This window comes from Triticum aestivum, chromosome 6D (assembly GCF_018294505.1).
Source record: "Triticum aestivum cultivar Chinese Spring chromosome 6D, IWGSC CS RefSeq v2.1, whole genome shotgun sequence".
Taxonomy (NCBI): domain Eukaryota; kingdom Viridiplantae; phylum Streptophyta; class Magnoliopsida; order Poales; family Poaceae; genus Triticum; species Triticum aestivum.
Window position 1 is genome coordinate 438,925,766 of NC_057811.1, and position 17,650 is coordinate 438,943,415.

At 48.6% G+C, this 17,650-nt stretch overlaps 1 protein-coding gene across 2 annotated transcripts; it reads right to left on the minus strand.

The window, feature by feature from the left end:
• Positions 1 to 537: 537 nt before the first annotated feature.
• Positions 538 to 10,600, minus strand: LOC123145661 (uncharacterized). 2 transcript variants are annotated; one of them, XM_044565128.1, is made up of 9 exons: positions 9,893 to 10,600; positions 8,826 to 8,967; positions 8,626 to 8,749; positions 3,084 to 3,159; positions 2,351 to 2,462; positions 2,037 to 2,255; positions 1,836 to 1,959; positions 1,225 to 1,297; positions 538 to 1,135 (listed from the first exon to the last, which is right to left on the minus strand). In XM_044565128.1, exons 2-9 carry the CDS (start codon positions 8,845 to 8,847, stop codon positions 929 to 931), a joined length of 957 nt encoding a protein of 318 aa, XP_044421063.1. In that variant the 5' UTR covers positions 8,848 to 8,967; positions 9,893 to 10,600; the 3' UTR covers positions 538 to 928. The 2 variants fall into 2 exon arrangements, with proteins under 2 accessions (XP_044421063.1, XP_044421062.1); XM_044565127.1 differs by having other exon boundaries at positions 1,225 to 1,327.
• Between the last annotated feature and the right edge of the window lie 7,050 nt (positions 10,601 to 17,650).

A 17,650-nucleotide genomic window follows, 5' to 3' on the forward strand; every position in this document is an offset into this window, starting at 1 on the left:
GTTGGTTGAAGCGTGCAGCGGGAACAATGAAATAGGGTGTGGCTAGGTCTCAGTCGACTGAGACTTAACCAAGTCTCAGTTAAGTGATATAGTATGTAAGAAGAAAAAAGATAAACTGAAAAGAAATTTCTTGCATGAATCATGCAAAATCAAAGGAAGACAATATCGACTGAGACTTCGTTGTGCCTCATTCAGCTAAGACTTAGGAAAATTGAATGAAATATCCTTATGCGGATGTCTTAACAGATTGCTTTCACCTAGCACACGGTATTCCCGCAATCTCATTTACGCATTGTCCCAGGGAAGCGAATGGTTTGGCACACTTCCTTGCTACGCATTGTTACGACTCTAAAACCAGCTATGTTTGGGTAGATGAAGCTCCCGGGTTTTTATTATTGCCTGCAATACTCGCTGCAACTCTGCCACAGATTGAGTAAAAGTGTCATGAGGCTTTCCCTTCAAAAAAAGTGGATACAATCAAATTGCATGTTACTAGTGCCACACTAAAAAGGAAAAGAAAAGGAGCACTCCTAGGGAAAAAGATAAAGGAGATGCAATTAGGATTAAGCCAATGTATATACATGTTCTCCAATGGGAGAAAAAGAATGATTTGTCCACAACAAGAGCGTACTAGTATATACATGTTGTCCAATGGGGAGAAAAGGAATGCTGACTATGTATGGCATGACCTAAATGCTGTCAATGAGGAAAACAAAATGTTGTCTGTCCTTTTCGGTAGCTGTACCAACAACATCAGGTTACTTGCTACTCCAATGGGGAGTAGTATTACAAATTCTCCAATGGGGAGTAGTATTACAAGTTCTCCAATGGGGAGAACTACAACAGTGTGTGTTAAAATGCTGACCAAGCGTTCCATGACCTGAAACTTCTATCATCCTTTGGTTAGTACTATATGGCAACCGCCATTCTATACAGTATACGGTCCCTTCAGTAGTATTTGACAATCGGCCTGCCTTCCTGCCCTAGGCATCATCTGAAGGGCTCTCTCGAAACCAGCTATCTTACTCTTGGCGGCTGCCTCTTCTTGACTCTTCATATCATCTTTCCTCTCTGCATCTTCTATCGCCTTTTGCATCTTCACTACGGTTTCAGTTCTTTGCTTCTCCAACTTCTTCTGCATTTAGTTCAGACACAACAAAAATGTGAAACTGCGGGTGCCATGCTACCAAATGCAAATATTCAATGCAGTGAACTGAAGTATACCTCAGTTTTTGCCAGTTTATCCTTGGCCCATGCAAACTTATTCTTCTGCCATTCATCGATCTGGGCTTTCAGCCTAGTTGATTCAAGTAACATCATAAGTGCTCTGTCCAGAGAAATTACAAAGAGTTATCCTTTTGTAACACACAAATCCAATTTTGTTAACATCATGAGTCAGCTTGAATTTTCATTTCAACAAACTAGACAGCCACAAGTCACGAACAGTCATGTCTGTACCAACAATCAGGACCATGCTCTTCTGTTTAATTCCAATGTAAGATAGAGTTTACCGCAGAGTGTTCCTTTATGATAATATCATGCTACATATGATCGTTTCCCAAGCCATTTAATTCCTAGTCATCATTGGCTTAATACAACTATTCTTGTTATATGTCAATTTTGATGCTGAGCAACTCCTAGTTAACTATTCTTCTTCCATTGATCTTTCTGATTCAGCCTAGTTGATTGAAGTACTATCACAAGTGCTCTGTCCAGATAAGTTACAAAAACTAGTATCTTAGATAAACAATTCTTGATTCTGAGCAACTCCCTAGTTAACTGCTAACAAATGCATGTTAAGAGGTTATGATAAAAGATGAGATAAGAGGGATTACTTGTCAATGAGCATTGAAACCTGTGCATCCTTCCAGGCAACCAACTTGGCGTGGACAGCATTTTCCTTATGTTTCATCGCAGGGCCCTCATAGACACTATCAGACCCGAAGTTCCAATCACGAGCTGAAACAATACAGAATTTGTCTCAAATCCATGTTCTGCTGAAAAACTGCCAGGTCTCAAGAGATTTAAGCCAATACCTGAGGATACACGACATGACATGGTATCATCCTGCCAGCCCTTCTGATCCACTGCCTCATCTTCCTCTTCACTTACTTTAGGCAATCTCCATTCATTGACAGCATCAATTGCTTCCATGTGCTTCCCATGGTAATTATGTGAGGAGCGAGCTCGGCGCATCAATCTAGCTGGCGTGGCCTTGTGGACGAATTTTGGAGGCCCTCTATTGGATCCGTCAACTGCATAATTCAAGTCAAGTAAATCAATTAAACATGACATGCAAGAAAAATGTCAGGCTGATTTATGAAAGGGGTAGGCAGACAAAAGGCAGAACCTCTCATATCCGGCAGAGAAGGGTGCCTGGGAGTCTGTAGTCGGATGTTTCGTGGCATAGAGAAACACTTGACCAAGTCCTCTCTCGTTGGTAACCTCCCTTGCTCTTGTTCCTGAGGTAGTTTGGCTTATTAGCACCTCCCATTTACTTATGAAAGATCAAATGAGCAGAAAGCATAAGTAGGTGGATACAAAACAGGAAGCAACATGTAAAAATGGAAGGAACCAGACACCCAATCATCCTAATCTGGTTGGTTGATCAAATAAATGCAACGATGGTATATGATTGAGACGAGATTACTTCAGTTTTTTGTTCAATCAAGATTCAGCAAGCAGAAATTTAGCAAGAAGCCTTTTCTGCTGGGTAGTTAACAGCAGTTAAGAATTTCCAATCGATTCCTGGAACAATTATCAATCAAGAATCCAGTTAAACTTCAATCCAATGTTCAGAAATTGAGGACTTCCTTCCTGGGAGCAATAAAAGAAACCGAACAGTTCCATCCAAGAAACTACGTCTGCTCCTAGACTTAACACAACAATCTCGATGTATCTAGAAGAGTTTACATCAACGGCAGGGAAAATCAAGAACCTAGGACCTTCGATTATCTACTTCTCAACCGAGAACCTGTCAGGAATAACACGCCAAATTCGATGTATCATAGCAGTGTTCAAGATCAACTGCAGGTGCAATGCTATCAAATGCAAATATTCAAATGCAGTGAACTCAAGCATACCTCAGTTTCTGTAAGCTCATCCCTGATCCCTGGCCGTGCAATCTTGTTCTTCTGCCATCGATCTTTCTGATTCAGCCTAGTTGATTGAAGTTGTTAGACTAAGTATATATTAGATATACGTGTTGTAACACAACTTGTATTTGTACGGTTCCCTCTTATAAATATATGACAGCCGTACCCACCAAGGGTATCGAGCATTGTTCCAAACCCTAATCTGTTTAACATGGTATCAGACGACGCGTTCGGTCCGCGCCGTGCTTCCGCTTCCTCTGCCGCCGCCGCGTCGGCCTTCGCCGCCGCGCCGCCTCCGTCAACCCTGGCGACGGAATCGCCGTTCATGGCGTCTACCCCGCTCGCCTGGGCCCGTCCGTCCGCATCGGGGTCGTGTCCTCCAGCGCCCCGATCGCCCGCGCCTTCGATCGCCCGTGATGCCGCCCTGGCGTCGCACGCGTTTGATCCCGCGCAGCTACCTTACGGCGCCGCCGGCCTCAGGCCCTCGTGGCACTCCCGTCCAGATGCCGTACGGTGGGCCGTATCCAGCGCCGTACGTCGCGCCGTCGTCGCCGTATGTCGCGCCGGCACCGTATGCTTCGTCCTCCGCGGTGCCCTACGAGGCGCCCTATGGCGCGCCCTACGCTGTCTCTGTGCCGCACGTCGCGTCGCTGCAGCCCTACGGCGTACCTCCTACGGTGCCCTACGGTCATCACCAACACTACCGTACGTCTCCGTCGGCCGATGCGCTGATTCCGTACAGTGCTCCTCCGACGTACGACTCGCAGCTCTCCGCATCGGTGGCTGAACCAGGACCTTTCCACTTCGCTCACCTGGTGACGGTGAAGCTCTCTGCTGACAACTACCTTCTGTGGCGCGCTCAGGTGTTGCCGCTGATGCGTAGTCACTACCTTGAGGGGTATGTCGATGGTACGCTGCCGTGTCCCCCGGCCATGGTTCCAGTACCCTCGGCCGCTGGTGGCTCCGTCATGGTGTCCAACCCTGCTCATCGTCGGTGGATTGCTCAGGATCAAGCTATTCTGGGTGCTATTCAGTCCTCGCTCACACCCTCCGTGGCCGGCATGGTGGTCTTTGCCGCGACGTCGAGGGATGCATGGGCCACGCTCGACTCCAGCTTTTCCTCGCAATCGCTGGCCCATTCCTCTGCCATTCGTAACCAGCTGGGTGAGGTCAAGAAAAATGACCTCTCCGTCACGGCCTTCTTCAACAAGGTCAAAAGTTTGGCTGATACACTGTCGTCTATTGGGAAGCCTCTTCGTGATGAGGAGTTTACTTCGTTCATTCTCAATGGGCTTGATGAGGACTATGATTCTCTCGTTGAAAACATTAATGGACGTGACACACCGATGCCGCCTCGCGATCTCTATGCACGCCTTCTCAACACCGAACAGAGGCTCGCTGCTCGCCGCTCCGTTGGCGTCTACACGGAGGGCCCTTCTGCGAACGCTGCTCTCCGCGGGGGCGCCCGCGGTGCCAAGCAGAAGGCGCCGACGACCTCAGGCAACCAGCACCGTCCGCCCGCTCCACCTCCGACGGCTGGCCACAAGCGGCTCCACTACGAGGCATGTGGTGGTGGGGTTGAGTGTCAACTCTGCGGCATCAAGGGGCACTTGGCGTCTCGCTGCCATCGTCGCTTTAAACGAGATTTTCTTGGCATTGGGAACAATGGGAAGGGCAATGAGAAGCAAGCTGCTCTCGCTACACCGGATCCCGGGTTCACTCCTTCATACTCGGTGGATCCTGCCTGGTACATGGATACGGGCGCTACGGACCATTTGACGAGTCAGCATGACAAGCTGGCCACTCGCCAGCCCTACACCGGTCACGATCAGGTCCGCACGGCCAATGGATCAGGTATGCCCATCTCACATGTTGGTCAGGCATCTCTTCTTTCACGTACCACTAAAACCTTGCATCTGCTTGATGTCCTTCGTGTTCCCTCAGTCACACGTAGTTTACTCTCGGTTCCTAAATTAACTCGTGACAACAATGTGTTTGTTGAGTTTCACCCTTTCCATTTTTTTGTTAAGGACCGGGACACGAGGGACGTTCTTCTTAGTGGTCGAGCTCGCGACGGCTTATATGCATTTGATGTGCCACGAGTCTCTCAAGTTTTCAGTGGTGTTCGGGTGTCGTCGTCGCAGTGGCACTCTCGCCTTAGCCACCCCGCTACTCCCATTGTGCGCCATGTGCTTCATCGCCATCATCTTCCTGTTGAGTCGAGTAATAAGGAGTTTCTAGTGTGTGATGCTTGTCAACAAGGCAAGAGTCATCAGTTGCCTTTTTCTGTATCAAGTCGTGTTGTCACGGCTCCTCTCGAGCTTGTGTTTTCAGACGTGTGGGGCTATGCCCAAACTTCTGTTAGTGGTCACAACTATTATGTCAGTTTCATCGATGCTTTCAGTCGCTTTACTTGGATTTATCTTATTAAGCGCAAATCTGATGTGTTTCATGTCTTTATGCAATTTCAAGCACATGTTGAACGATTGCTTAAGCACAAAATTATCCATGTTCAGTCAGACTGGGGGGGTGAGTATCGTAACCTTAACACCTTCTTTCAGAAGCTTGGCATCTCACACCATGTGTCTTGTCCTCATACACATCAGCAGAACGGTGCAGCTGAGCGCAAACACCGTCACATAGTTGAAACTGGCCTGACACTTCTTGCACATGCCTCTGTCCCGTTTCGGTTCTGGAGCGATGCTTTTGTTACTGCCTGTTTTTTGATAAACAGGATTCCCACACGACGCCTTCACATGAAGTCTCCACTCGAAGTGTTGCTTAATGAAACTCCAGATTACTCCCTCCTCAAAGTGTTCGGCTGTGCGTGTTGGCCGCATCTTCGTCCGTACAATAAGCATAAACTTGAGTATCGATCTAAACAATGTGTGTTTCTTGGGTACAGTCCTCTCCACAAAGGTTACAAGTGTCTTCACATCCCGTCAAATCGTGTTTACATTTCTCGTGATGTTGTGTTCGATGAGACTGTCTTCCCGTTTTCCACGCTCACATCACCCACCGATACTCCCGTCACTGAGTTGCACTCTTTTCCAGTTTTGCCTGATCAATTTGTGGATGCTGCATATTCTCCTCTGTTGTTGCCTAACCATGGTGCAGGGACTGGACGAGGCGCTCGACTTGAGCTTCTGGATGATGATATGGCCACAACTGCGCCAGTTGCTGCCACGCCGGATGAGGCGCTCGACGAGGCTGCCCCCGCCACTACCCCGCTTGACCCCGACGTCGATCACGCGTGCATGCCCCATGCACGAGGATCCGACGGGGTGACCAAGTCGCCGGGGTCAGCGGCCTCGCTGTCGACTGGGCCGGCCGAACCTACGGAGCTGTGGCCGGGCCGGCTGGACCCGCGGCGCTCTCCCCTGAGCCGGAGGCCTCGCAGGTCACCGAGTCTTCGTCGCCTGGTCCGTCGACGCCGATCACGCCCGGTCTGTCTTCGCCGACCCTGACCGTGCCACCGGATGCGCCTGTTGACTCGCCCGCCGGTGCGTCCTCCTCGCCGCTGATGGATAGTGGCTCCTCTGGTATGGCAGCTCCAGCGCCACCTCCGCCTGCCGTCCTGCGTCCCCATACTCGCAGCAAAAGTGGCATCTTCCAACCGAAGAAGCGCACTGACGGCACTGTCGCGTGGCTTGCGGCCTGTGTGGCACATGCTGAGGCTGACCCTACGACTGAACCACGACATTTTCGAGCGGCGCTTGGCATCCCGCATTGGCGTGCTGCGATGGAGCGGGAGATTCATGCCCTTCAAAGAAACAACACTTGGCGTCTTGTTTCACCTCCATCTGGTGTTAATATCATTGACTCTAAATGGGTATTCAAGGTGAAGAAACATGCTGATGGCTCCATTGAGAGGTACAAGGCACGCCTGGTTGCCAAGGGGTTCAAACAACGGTATGGCATTGATTATGAAGACACATTCAGTCCTGTTATTAAACCAACTACTATTCGTGTTCTTCTCTCTTTGGCTGTTACTCGCGGATGGTCGCTTCGACAGCTTGATGTTCAGAATGCCTTTCTCCATGGAGTTCTGGAAGAAGAGGTTTATATGCGTCAGCCGCCAGGTTTTGTTGACCCTGTTCAGCCACATCATTTATGTCGTCTTGTCAAAGCTCTCTACGGTTTGAAGCAGGCCCCGCGTGCATGGCATGCCCGTCTTGGCGCTGCTCTTCGTGCGCATGGGTTTGTTCCTTCTACAGCAGACACGTCTCTGTTTATTCTACAGCGACCTGAGGTGACTATGTACATTCTGGTATATGTTGATGACATCATCCTTGTCAGTTCGTCTGCTTCTGCTACAGACCGGCTTGTGTCCTCTCTTGGTGCTGAGTTTGCTGTTAAGGATCTTGGGAGACTGCATTATTTTCTGGGCCTAGAGGTTCTTCATTCTGATGGTGGCTTGACTCTTACTCAGAAGAAGTACTCTCAGGATCTCCTGCGTCGTGCAGGTATGTTGCAGTGCAAGTCTGCTACGACTCCCATGTCTGCTACAGACAAACTGACAGCTCTTGCTGGTGACTTGCTTGCTCCTGAGGATGCCACAGAGTACCGCAGCATTGTGGGTGGACTGCAGTACTTGCTCATTACTCGACCAGACATATCATTTGCAGTTAACCGTGTGTGCCAGTATCTTCATGCACCACGTGATTCTCACTGGTCAGCTGTTAAGCGCATCTTGCGCTATGTTCGTCACACTGGTTCATATGGTCTCCATCTTCAGCCTGCGCGTTCTGGACTGATCTCAGCATTCTCTGATGCCGACTGGGCTGGTTGTCCTGATGATCGGCGATCCACGGGGGGACATGTTGTGTTCTTTGGGCCTAACTTGATCGCCTGGCAAGCTCGCAAGCAAGCTACGGTGTCTCGGAGTAGTACCGAAGCTGAGTACAAAGCTGTTGCTAATGCCACAACTGAGATCATGTGGGTGCAGTCATTGCTTCGAGAGTTGAAGGTCTCCCCAACTCAGCCGCCTGTTCTTTGGTGTGATAACATCGGTGCAACATACCTTTCATCCAATCCAGTATTTCATGCCCGAACGAAGCACATCGAAGTTGACTATCATTTTGTGAGGGAACGTGTTGCTCAGAAGCTCCTTCAGATTAAGTTTGTTTCTTCGAAGGATCAGCTTGCTGATATTTTCACTAAACCCTTGCCCTTGCCTTCTTTTGAAGGATGTCGTCGCAATCTTAACCTTCTGAGTGTTTCAGGACATAGTTAAGATTGAGGGAGGGTGTTAGACTAAGTATATATTAGATATACGTGTTGTAACACAACTTGTATTTGTACGGTTCCCTCTTATAAATATATGACAGCCGTACCCACCAAGGGTATCGAGCATTGTTCCAAACCCTAATCTGTTTAACAGAAGTAATATCATAAGTGCTCTGCCCAGATAAGTTACAAAGAACTAGTATCTTAGATGAACAATTCTTGATTCTGAGCAACTCCCTAGTTAACTGCTAACAAATGCATGTTAAGAGGTAATGATAAAAGATGAGATAAGAGGGATTACTTGTATATGAGCTTTACAATCTGTGAATCCTTCCAGGCAACCAACTTGGCGTGGACAGCATTTTCCTTATGTTTCATCGCAGGGCCCTCATAGACACTATCAGACCAGAAGTTCCAATCACGAGCTGAAACAATACAGAATTGTCTCAAATCCATGTTCGGATGAAAAACTGTCAGGTCTCAAGAGATTTAAGCCCATACCTGAGGACACACTACATGACATAGTATCATCCTAACAGTCCTTCTGATCTACTGCGTCATCTTCCTCTTCACTTACTTTAGGCAATCTCCATTCATTGACAGCATCAGTGGCTCTCATTGGTAACCTCCCTTGCTCTTGTTCCTGAGGTAGTTTGGCTTATTAGCACCACCCAATTACTTATGAAAGATTGAACATAAAGTATAGCTAGGAGGACAGAAAGCTGGAAGCAACAAGTAATAATTGGATGGAACCAGACACCAAATCATCCTAATCTGGTTGGTTGATCAAATAAATGTATGGTTGAGACGAGATTACTTCAGTTTTCTGTTCAATCAAGATTCAGCAAGCAGAAATTTAGCAAGAAGCCTTTTCTGCACGCTAGTTAACAACAATTAAGAATTTCCAATCGATTCCTGGAACAAATATCAACGAAGAATCCAGTTAAACTTTAATAGAATGTTCAGAAATGGAGGACTTCGTTCCTGGGAGCAATAAAAGAAACCGAACAGCTCCATCCAAGAAACTACGTCTGGTCCAGACTTAACACAACAATGTCGATGTATCTCGGTATCTAGCAGAGTTTACATCAGTATCTAGCAGAGCTAACATGTAATAATTGGATGGAACCAGACACCAAATCATCCTAATCTGGTTGCTTGATCAAATAAATGCAACAATGGTACGATTGGGATCAGATTACTTCAGTCTTTTTTCCAACTCAAGATTCAGCAAGCAGAAATTTAACAAGAAGCATTTTCTGCTCGGTAGTTAACAACAATTAATAATTTCCAATCGATTCCTGGAACAATTATCAATCAAGAATTCAGTTAAACTTTAACACAGCGAGGCCTTCGTTCCTGTGAGCAATACAAGAAACCGAACAGTTCCAAAGAAAGCACATCTGCTACCAGACTTAACACGCCAAACTCGATGGATCCTAGCAGAGTTAAAGACCACTCGCAGGCAAAATCAAGAACCTAGGACATACTTCTCAACCAAGAACCTACTTCTCAACCAAGAACTGTCACGAATAACGCGAAAGAGCACCAAGAACAGGGAAACAGACCTGCTGTGACGCGACGACGGGGCAGCATACGGGCGACGGGGTCGCCGGGCGGTGCGCGATGAGGGGGCCGGCGTTCCAGGGGGCGCAGCTTCCATGGGAGGACGACGGGCGGCGGCCGTAGGGGCCGCCGCGCCCGCCACTTGCTGCCGCGGCGAGCAGCACCTGCGTGCTCCTCCCCGCGGACGCCTCGGGCTCGTTCTCCTCCGCGTCCGCGGCTGCGCCGTCGGAGCGGGCGCGGGAGGAAGCCGAAGAGATTCGGGGGTCGGAGGTTTGCTCGCCCACGCAGGGGAGCAGGAGCGGGAGGAGGTCGTCGATGCGGCGCGTGTTGATGCAGCCGCAGGAGGAGACGACGACCATCCCCAGCAGAGGATCGAGCCGGTTGCCCTGGACCCGCTGGTGGGCGTCCAGGGCCTGTAGCGGAGGCGCGCGCTGGAGTGTGTCGCGCGCGCCGCCGCTTCCGCCGCCTATCGGCGACGCAGTGCCCGCAGTCTCCGGCTGCGGCGAGGACGAGCATCAGGAAAACCTCTGCGAAGAGGAGGTCCGGAGGAGGGAACATGATAAGGAGTGGGTGGGAACTCATGAAACCAAGAAGTGCAAGGAGGAGGAAGAGGCAGGTGCGCCATTGCGGCATTTCGCCGAGCTCACAAGCGGGAAGGAATCGCGCCAACGAAGGAAGGGGAAATTTTGGGGGTGGTGGACGGGGCTTCGGGTGAGGGGCTCCGGGAACTTTTGTGGTAGCCGGCCGGGTACGGGGGTTCTATTTAACGGAAGCCCCTATGTGGTGCTCTTTGCCACAAATTGCTGTCGTTTCGCACAAACGGAGCCCGATGGGCCGGCCCATTGCCCGGATGCTCTATCATCCACTCACTCGAAGCGAACGATCGTTGGTGTCTGCTCCTGCAGCGCGCCATATTAAAAAAAGGGTAGGCGACTCCCGCCCGGCATCAGATCGTCCACGCATTGATGGCCTATATAGACGCAGACTAGCTTATTGCTACCACCTTCCCCTTACCACACGCGTGCACGAAAAGCGTTCAGCTTGTGGTCGCCGCCGTCATAGCGCTACACCATTTTCCAGCCGCTGATGGATGCCGGTGACAGAATCTAGCTTCTAGACGTGTCGTGGATGAGATATCGGTGTCAATGGTGCGGGTAGCAGAGGAAAAAATGGGAGTGTTTGCGGCTAGAGAGGATAAGGTCGCGGGGGAGAGGACAGTTGCCTGACCCCCCCCCCCCCCCCCCGGCCACCTCCGCGACATGGCACTCGTGGATAGGGAGAGTGGCGGCATGGGCCCGGATGCAGCATTGTGTGCCAAGGAGACCGACGTAATTCCTAGCCAGTCGCCTGGTAGGAATCATTTAAGCTAATAGCAACATCAGATCTTGATAACAAACAAGGAACATTTTTTGGAAAAAAGTGAATATTTCTTAGAATGCTAATATTTTGCAAAGCTGTAAACAAAAAAATAAAGTCAAACATTTTTCAAAAAATTTAAACCTTCAAAAGGAAATAAATTCTTTTCAAATTTTGTACATTTTTTCAAAAACTAGGAGGTATTGTAGCCGACTTTTTCGAATTTTCTATCCTTTTGAAAAAATAAAAAAATAAATATGGTTTTTTCTTAAACTGGGAGGCGTTGTAGCAAACATTTTTTTGAATTTCTTAACATTTATTTTAAAAACAGACGCGGACTAGCTTATTGCTGCCACCTTCCCCTTATCACATATGCGCACTAAAAACGTTCAGCTCATGGTGGTCGTCGTCGTAGCGCTACACCGTTTTCCAGCACCGGTGATCGTTGTTTTCTAGCCGCTGCCGGTGGCAGCATCTAGCTTCTAGGTGTGTCGTCGTCTTCCCCTAACCCTGCTTCCAAAACAGCAGCGCCAAGAAGACCGATGGCATATGGGCCCGCATGCAGCATTGCATGCCAAGGAGACCGATGCAATTCCTAGCCAGTCATCTAGTAGAAATCATTTAGGCCGATGCAATTCCCAATTTTTTGAATTTTGAACATTTTCGAAAATTTAAACAATTTTTGTGGTTCTGAATATTTTTTTGAAATTTTGACTTTATAAAAAATGAAAAGGGAAAAACCAAAAATGAATATGAAAACGAAACATAAAAAATAAGTGAAAATAATAAACCTGGTTTAGGAACCTTCTAAAAGATTTCCAAAGTAGGCCAGGAACCTACGAACTACCTTGCACTACAAAAGCTCTACTTGGGCCGGCCCATTTATGAAACATACGGTGTGCGAGTCGTCGACAATTACCGCATGCCGTAATTCGGCTAGTGAACTTCCGGTGGTAGCCGGCCGGGTGTGAGGGTTCTATTTAACGGGAGCTCCTACGTGTCACTCTGCGACAAATTGTTGTTGTTTCGCATGAACGGAGTCCCGATGGGTCGGCGAATTGGCGGCTGTTGTATCATCCACTCACTCGAAGCGAACGAGCGTTGGTGTTTACTTGGGCAGTGTGTTGTATTAAAAGAAGGGTAGGCGACGCCAGCCAAGCGTTAGATCATGCCCGGACCATGTTATTTCTACCACCTTCCCTTACCACACACGCGCACAAAAAACGTTCAACTCGTGGGCGCCGCCGTCGTAGTTTCTCTGCCATTACCGGTAGCAGCACTGCAACAAAGCACTACACTATTTTCCAGCACCGGTTCCAGCCGCCGACGGATGCTGGTGGCAACATCCAGCTTCCAGGTGTGTCTTCGTCTCCCCCCGCAACCCCGCTTCGAAAACAGCAGCGCCAATGGATGAGATACCAGCGTCGATGGTGCGGGAAGGAGAGGGGAAAAAATGGGAGCAGTGTGGCTAGAGAGGATAAGGTCGCGGGGGAGAGGATGGTTGCGTGGACCCCCTGTAACGCCCACGATGCGGCTATATCTCCCACGTGTCGAGGCACGACTTAGAAGCATAACCGCATTGTGGTTTTGCCGCAAGAAGGGTCATCTTCACACAATCACATGTAATGAACAAGAATGGGATAAAGAGTTGGCTTACAATCGCCACTTCACACAATACATAATAAATTCATACATCATTCAAGATACACACATAGGTCCGACTACGGAACCAAAAGAAAAGAAGACAACCCAACTGCTAGATCCCCGATCGTCCCAACTGGGCACCACTACTGATCAATATGAAAAGAAACAACACAACGAACAAGATCTTCATCGAGCTCCCACTTGAGCTCAGGTGCGTCACCTGCACTGGTATCATCGGCACCTGCAACTGTTTGGAAGTATCTGTGAGTCACGAGGACTCAGCAATCTCACACCCGCGAGATCAAGACTATTTAAGCTTATAGGAAGGAAAGGGTAGTGAGGTGGAGCTGCAGCAAGCACTAAGCATATATGGTGGCTAACATACGCAGATAAGAGCGAGAAGAGAAGCAACGGAACGGTCGTGAACTAGCAATGATCAAGAAGTGATCCAGAACTCCTACTTACGTCAAACATAACCCAGAAACCGTGTTCACTTCCCGGACTCCGCCGAGAAGAGACCATCACGGCTACACACGCGGTTGATGCGTTTTAATTAAGGTCAAGTGTCAAGTTCTCTACAACCGGATATTAACAAATTCCCATCTGCCACATAACCGCGGGCACGGCTTCCGAAAGATAATACCCTGCAGGGGTGTCCCAACTTAGCCCATTATAAGCTCTCACGGTCAACGAAGGATAAACCTTCTCCCAGGAAGACCCGATCAGTCTCGGAATCCCGGTTTACAAGACATTTCGACAATGGTAAAACAAGACCAGCAAAGCCGCCCGAATGTGCCGACAAATCCCGATAGGAGCTGCACATATCTCGTTCTCAGGGCACACCGGATTGTCCAAGCTTCCGGTAGGCCAGCCCAGAGTTGCCCCTGGTGGCCACCGGCGACTGACGGGTTGGACCAACACTCAGAGGAGCACTGGCCCGGGGGTTTAAAATAAAGATGACCCTTGAGTCTGCAGAACCCAAGGGAAAAAGGCTTAGGTAGGCAAATGGTAAAACCAAGGTTGGGCCTTGCTGGAGGAGTTTTATTCAAGGCGAACTGTCAAGGGGGTCCCATAAATCACCCAACCGCGTAAGGAACGCAAAATCAAGGAACATAACACCGGTATGACGGAAACTAGGGCGGCAAGAGTGGAACAAAACACCAGGCATAAGGCCGAGCCTTCCACCCTTTACCAAATATATATAGGTGCATTAATTAAATAAGAGATATTGTGATATCCCAACATATCCATGTTCCGACATGGAACAAACTTCAACTTCACCTGCAACTAGCAACGCTATAAGAAGGGCTGAGCAAAAGCGGTAACTTAGCCAAACAACGGTTTGCTAGGAAAGGATGGTTAGGGGCTGACATGGCAAGATGGGAGACATGATATAGCAAGTGATAGGTAGCGCAGCATGGCAATAGAACGAACAACTAGCATAGCAAATATAGAAGTGATTTCGAGGGGTGGTCATCTTGCCTGAGATCCCGCAAGGAAGAAGAACGAGTCCATGAAGAAGACAAACAGACGGAGTCGAACGAATCCTCACAACTCCGGAAAGAAACCGAAGCTAACGAGAGAAGCAACCCGGAAAGAAACAAACAACAAAGTAAACAACCACCACATACACATGGCATGATGCACAAACAAGTATGATGCATGTCCGGTTTAAATATGCATGGCAAAGTGCATCAAACAATACTACAAATTAAGTGGAGTTCAATATGCAACGATTTGCATATTGACGAAACACCACATTTAATTATTTAGTTCGCTCTTGTTTAAGTAACCAACAATATTAAATGTTGATTAACATGGCAAGAGGTGAGGCATAAGTAAACTACCTATTTTAGGCAATTTAAATGAGGCCGGAACAACAAACAACAATTCCGGAAAATCCTCATGTGCATATTTTGATTATGGTACTGTTCTGCCATAAACACAATTTTAATGTAGTTAAACAGCAAAATAAAATGCAGCAAGTTAATCTATGCATTTTTCTACCCCATTTACATATACAGTTTATTAAAATCCGAGTTTCGGTTAATTAGTTAAGAATTAAATCATTTTAACATGGCATTTATGCAAATTTAAACAACCATCATTTTAAACAATTTTAAACATGGATGAGAGTGGGATATTGTGAAACTAGATGAAATTCTAAGCATGTTACATATATGACATGTTTTATTTGGATGCATGGTTAAATAGTTATTAGCAGTTTAAAACAGGGGCATTTCTGCAATAAGCATGTCCAGGATTTAATGAAAAAATCACAGCACATGAAAAAAACAAGTCACGGGCCGAAACAGGACATGGGCACTAGGGGGGGGGGTTTCTCACCAGGCCTCATGGGCCGGCTGGAGGAGAGGGGCTGGCTGCTCACATCGGGCTCCAGGGAGCTGGGCCTTGGCGCCTTGGAGAGGAGGCCCAAGCGGGGCGCTGGATATGGCGAGGCTGGACGAGGCCCACGCGTGGGTCAACGCGCGCAGGGACTTGGCGCTGCGTGCGTTCCAGGAAGACGAGCGGTGGTTGCGCCGGTGCTTCCGGCGACGGCAGACAACGGAACGACCACCGGAGACGGGGGCGAGGTCGAGGGGAACCGATTCCCGACGGTGGGAGGCGGATCCGGCGAGGCCAAGGCCGTGGGGGTCGGGGACGCCCCGATCTGTGCGGCGACGGCGGCGGAAGTCCATGGGCGGCGGCGGCTGCTGCTCCCTGGTGCAGCACAAGAGAGAGAGAGAGAGAGAGAGGGAGGGAGATGAGCACGGGCAGCAGGTGAAGGGAAGAAGAAGGAACGGGAGGGAGGAGGCGCGAGGTGAGGCAGGGGAGTGGGGCGGCCTGCTGGAGGTGGCGCCTGCTCGCCGGGGACGGGAACTGCTGCTGCTTGCGGGGGTGCTCGGGCGCAGGCACACAACGAAGGCGAGCGGGGCGACGCTGCGTTCATCGCAGGCGGGCGCTGGCAGGAGGATGGCGAGCTCGAGCAGATCCGGCCGACGGGGTCGCGCACGAGGCAGAGGACGAACAGAGGAGGCCGACCATGGCGTCCTGGTTGGGGACGAGGAGGTCCTCGAGGCAGAGGCGCACAAGGCTCGGGAGGAGCACGGCGCAGGGCTCCTCGGGCTCAGACGCGAGGAAGGAGGAGGCAGCTGCGGGCTGGTGATGGGTAGATGGCTCGGGCGCTGGTTGGGCCAATGGGGAAAACGAGGGAGGTAGGTGGGTGAGATCCCGAGGAAGGAGGAGGGAATGGACACGGGTGGCGGCGGTGAGGAGGATCCCTAGAATTTAAGGATTTGGTCTTGGGTTAGACTAATATATATATATATATAGCAGATGAATTTAGGTTAGGGGATGTTTGGTCCGTCCGATCGTAATCGAGCGGTCGAGAATAAGTAGGCTAGAGCGTCCAACAAAGAAAACGGTGATGTTTTGTAGATGTTAGGGGATGATCCGGACCCAACGGTAACGAAAGTCCGGTTCGGGTTCGGGACAAATTTCGGACGCGCGCGAGGGGGCGATGCACTGTGCAAAGAGGGACTCCGGTTTAAGCAAGAGGGAAAACGAAGAATGAGGTTGGTCTCGGAAGGGTCAGCGGAAGCAAGGGGGGGCGCGGCCACTACGAGGGGATGCAAGTTTTAAAACATGGCGGCAACGAAGTGCCGATGCAATGCAAATGATGCGATGATGAATGCAACACGCAAATAAAACACAGCTGACTCGCCAAACAAGGAAGGCAATCGGAGCGTCGGTCTCAGGACGTCACCCCCCCCCCCCCCCCGGCTGCGACATGGCGCTCATGGATAGGGCAAGCAGTGGCATGGGCTCACATGCATCATTGTCTGCTAAGGAGACCGACGTAATTCCTAGCCAATCCCCCCGTGGCAATCATTTAAGCTAATAGCAGCATGAACACATCATATCTTGATAACAAATACAAAACATTTTTTTCGAAAAAATTGAATATTTTTTAGAATGCTAATATTTTGCAAAGTTGTGAAAAAAACACTCGAACATTTTTCGAGAATTTCAAACCTTTTAAAGGAAAGAACATTTTTTCAAATTTTGAACATCTTTTAGACGAACATTTTTCACAAAAACTAGGAGGTACTCTAGCCAACAGTTTTCGAATTTGCTATCTTTTTTTAAAATATGAAGAAAAAAACTGGGAGGTGTTTTAACAAACTTTTTTTAAAATTGTTTACATTTATTTTAAAAACACAAAATCTTGATATTTTTTAAATGCAAACATTTTTTGGAATCCTAGAAATTTCAAAACAAACGGGAACATTTTTCAAAATTTGAAAACTTTGGACTAAGAACAATAGTTGAATGTTCTGAATATTTTTTGAAACGCAAAGAAATTTCCAATTTTAAAACAATTTTTGAAAATTACAACAAATTTTGTAATTTGCAGTATTTTTCGAAAATTTCGACTTTTTGAAAAAAGAAAAGGGGCCTTCGAAAAGGTTTTCAAAGCAGGCCAGGAACCTACCGAACTGCCTTGCACGTACAAAAGCTCTATTTGGGCTGACCCATTTATGAAACATATGGTGTCTTGGTCGTATAAATCGTATACCGTATTTTGGATAGTAAACTTTTGGATATGGCGTGTCGCGGAGCTCCCTTGCTTCCATGCATAGTATGCGTTCGAGAAAATGCCAAAGCGAGAGAGGAAGGAGGTTGATGATGATGTGTGGGTCCCACCTGTCATAACGCTTAACTTAACAGTCAAAATAAACAGTGTTAACTTTGCCGCC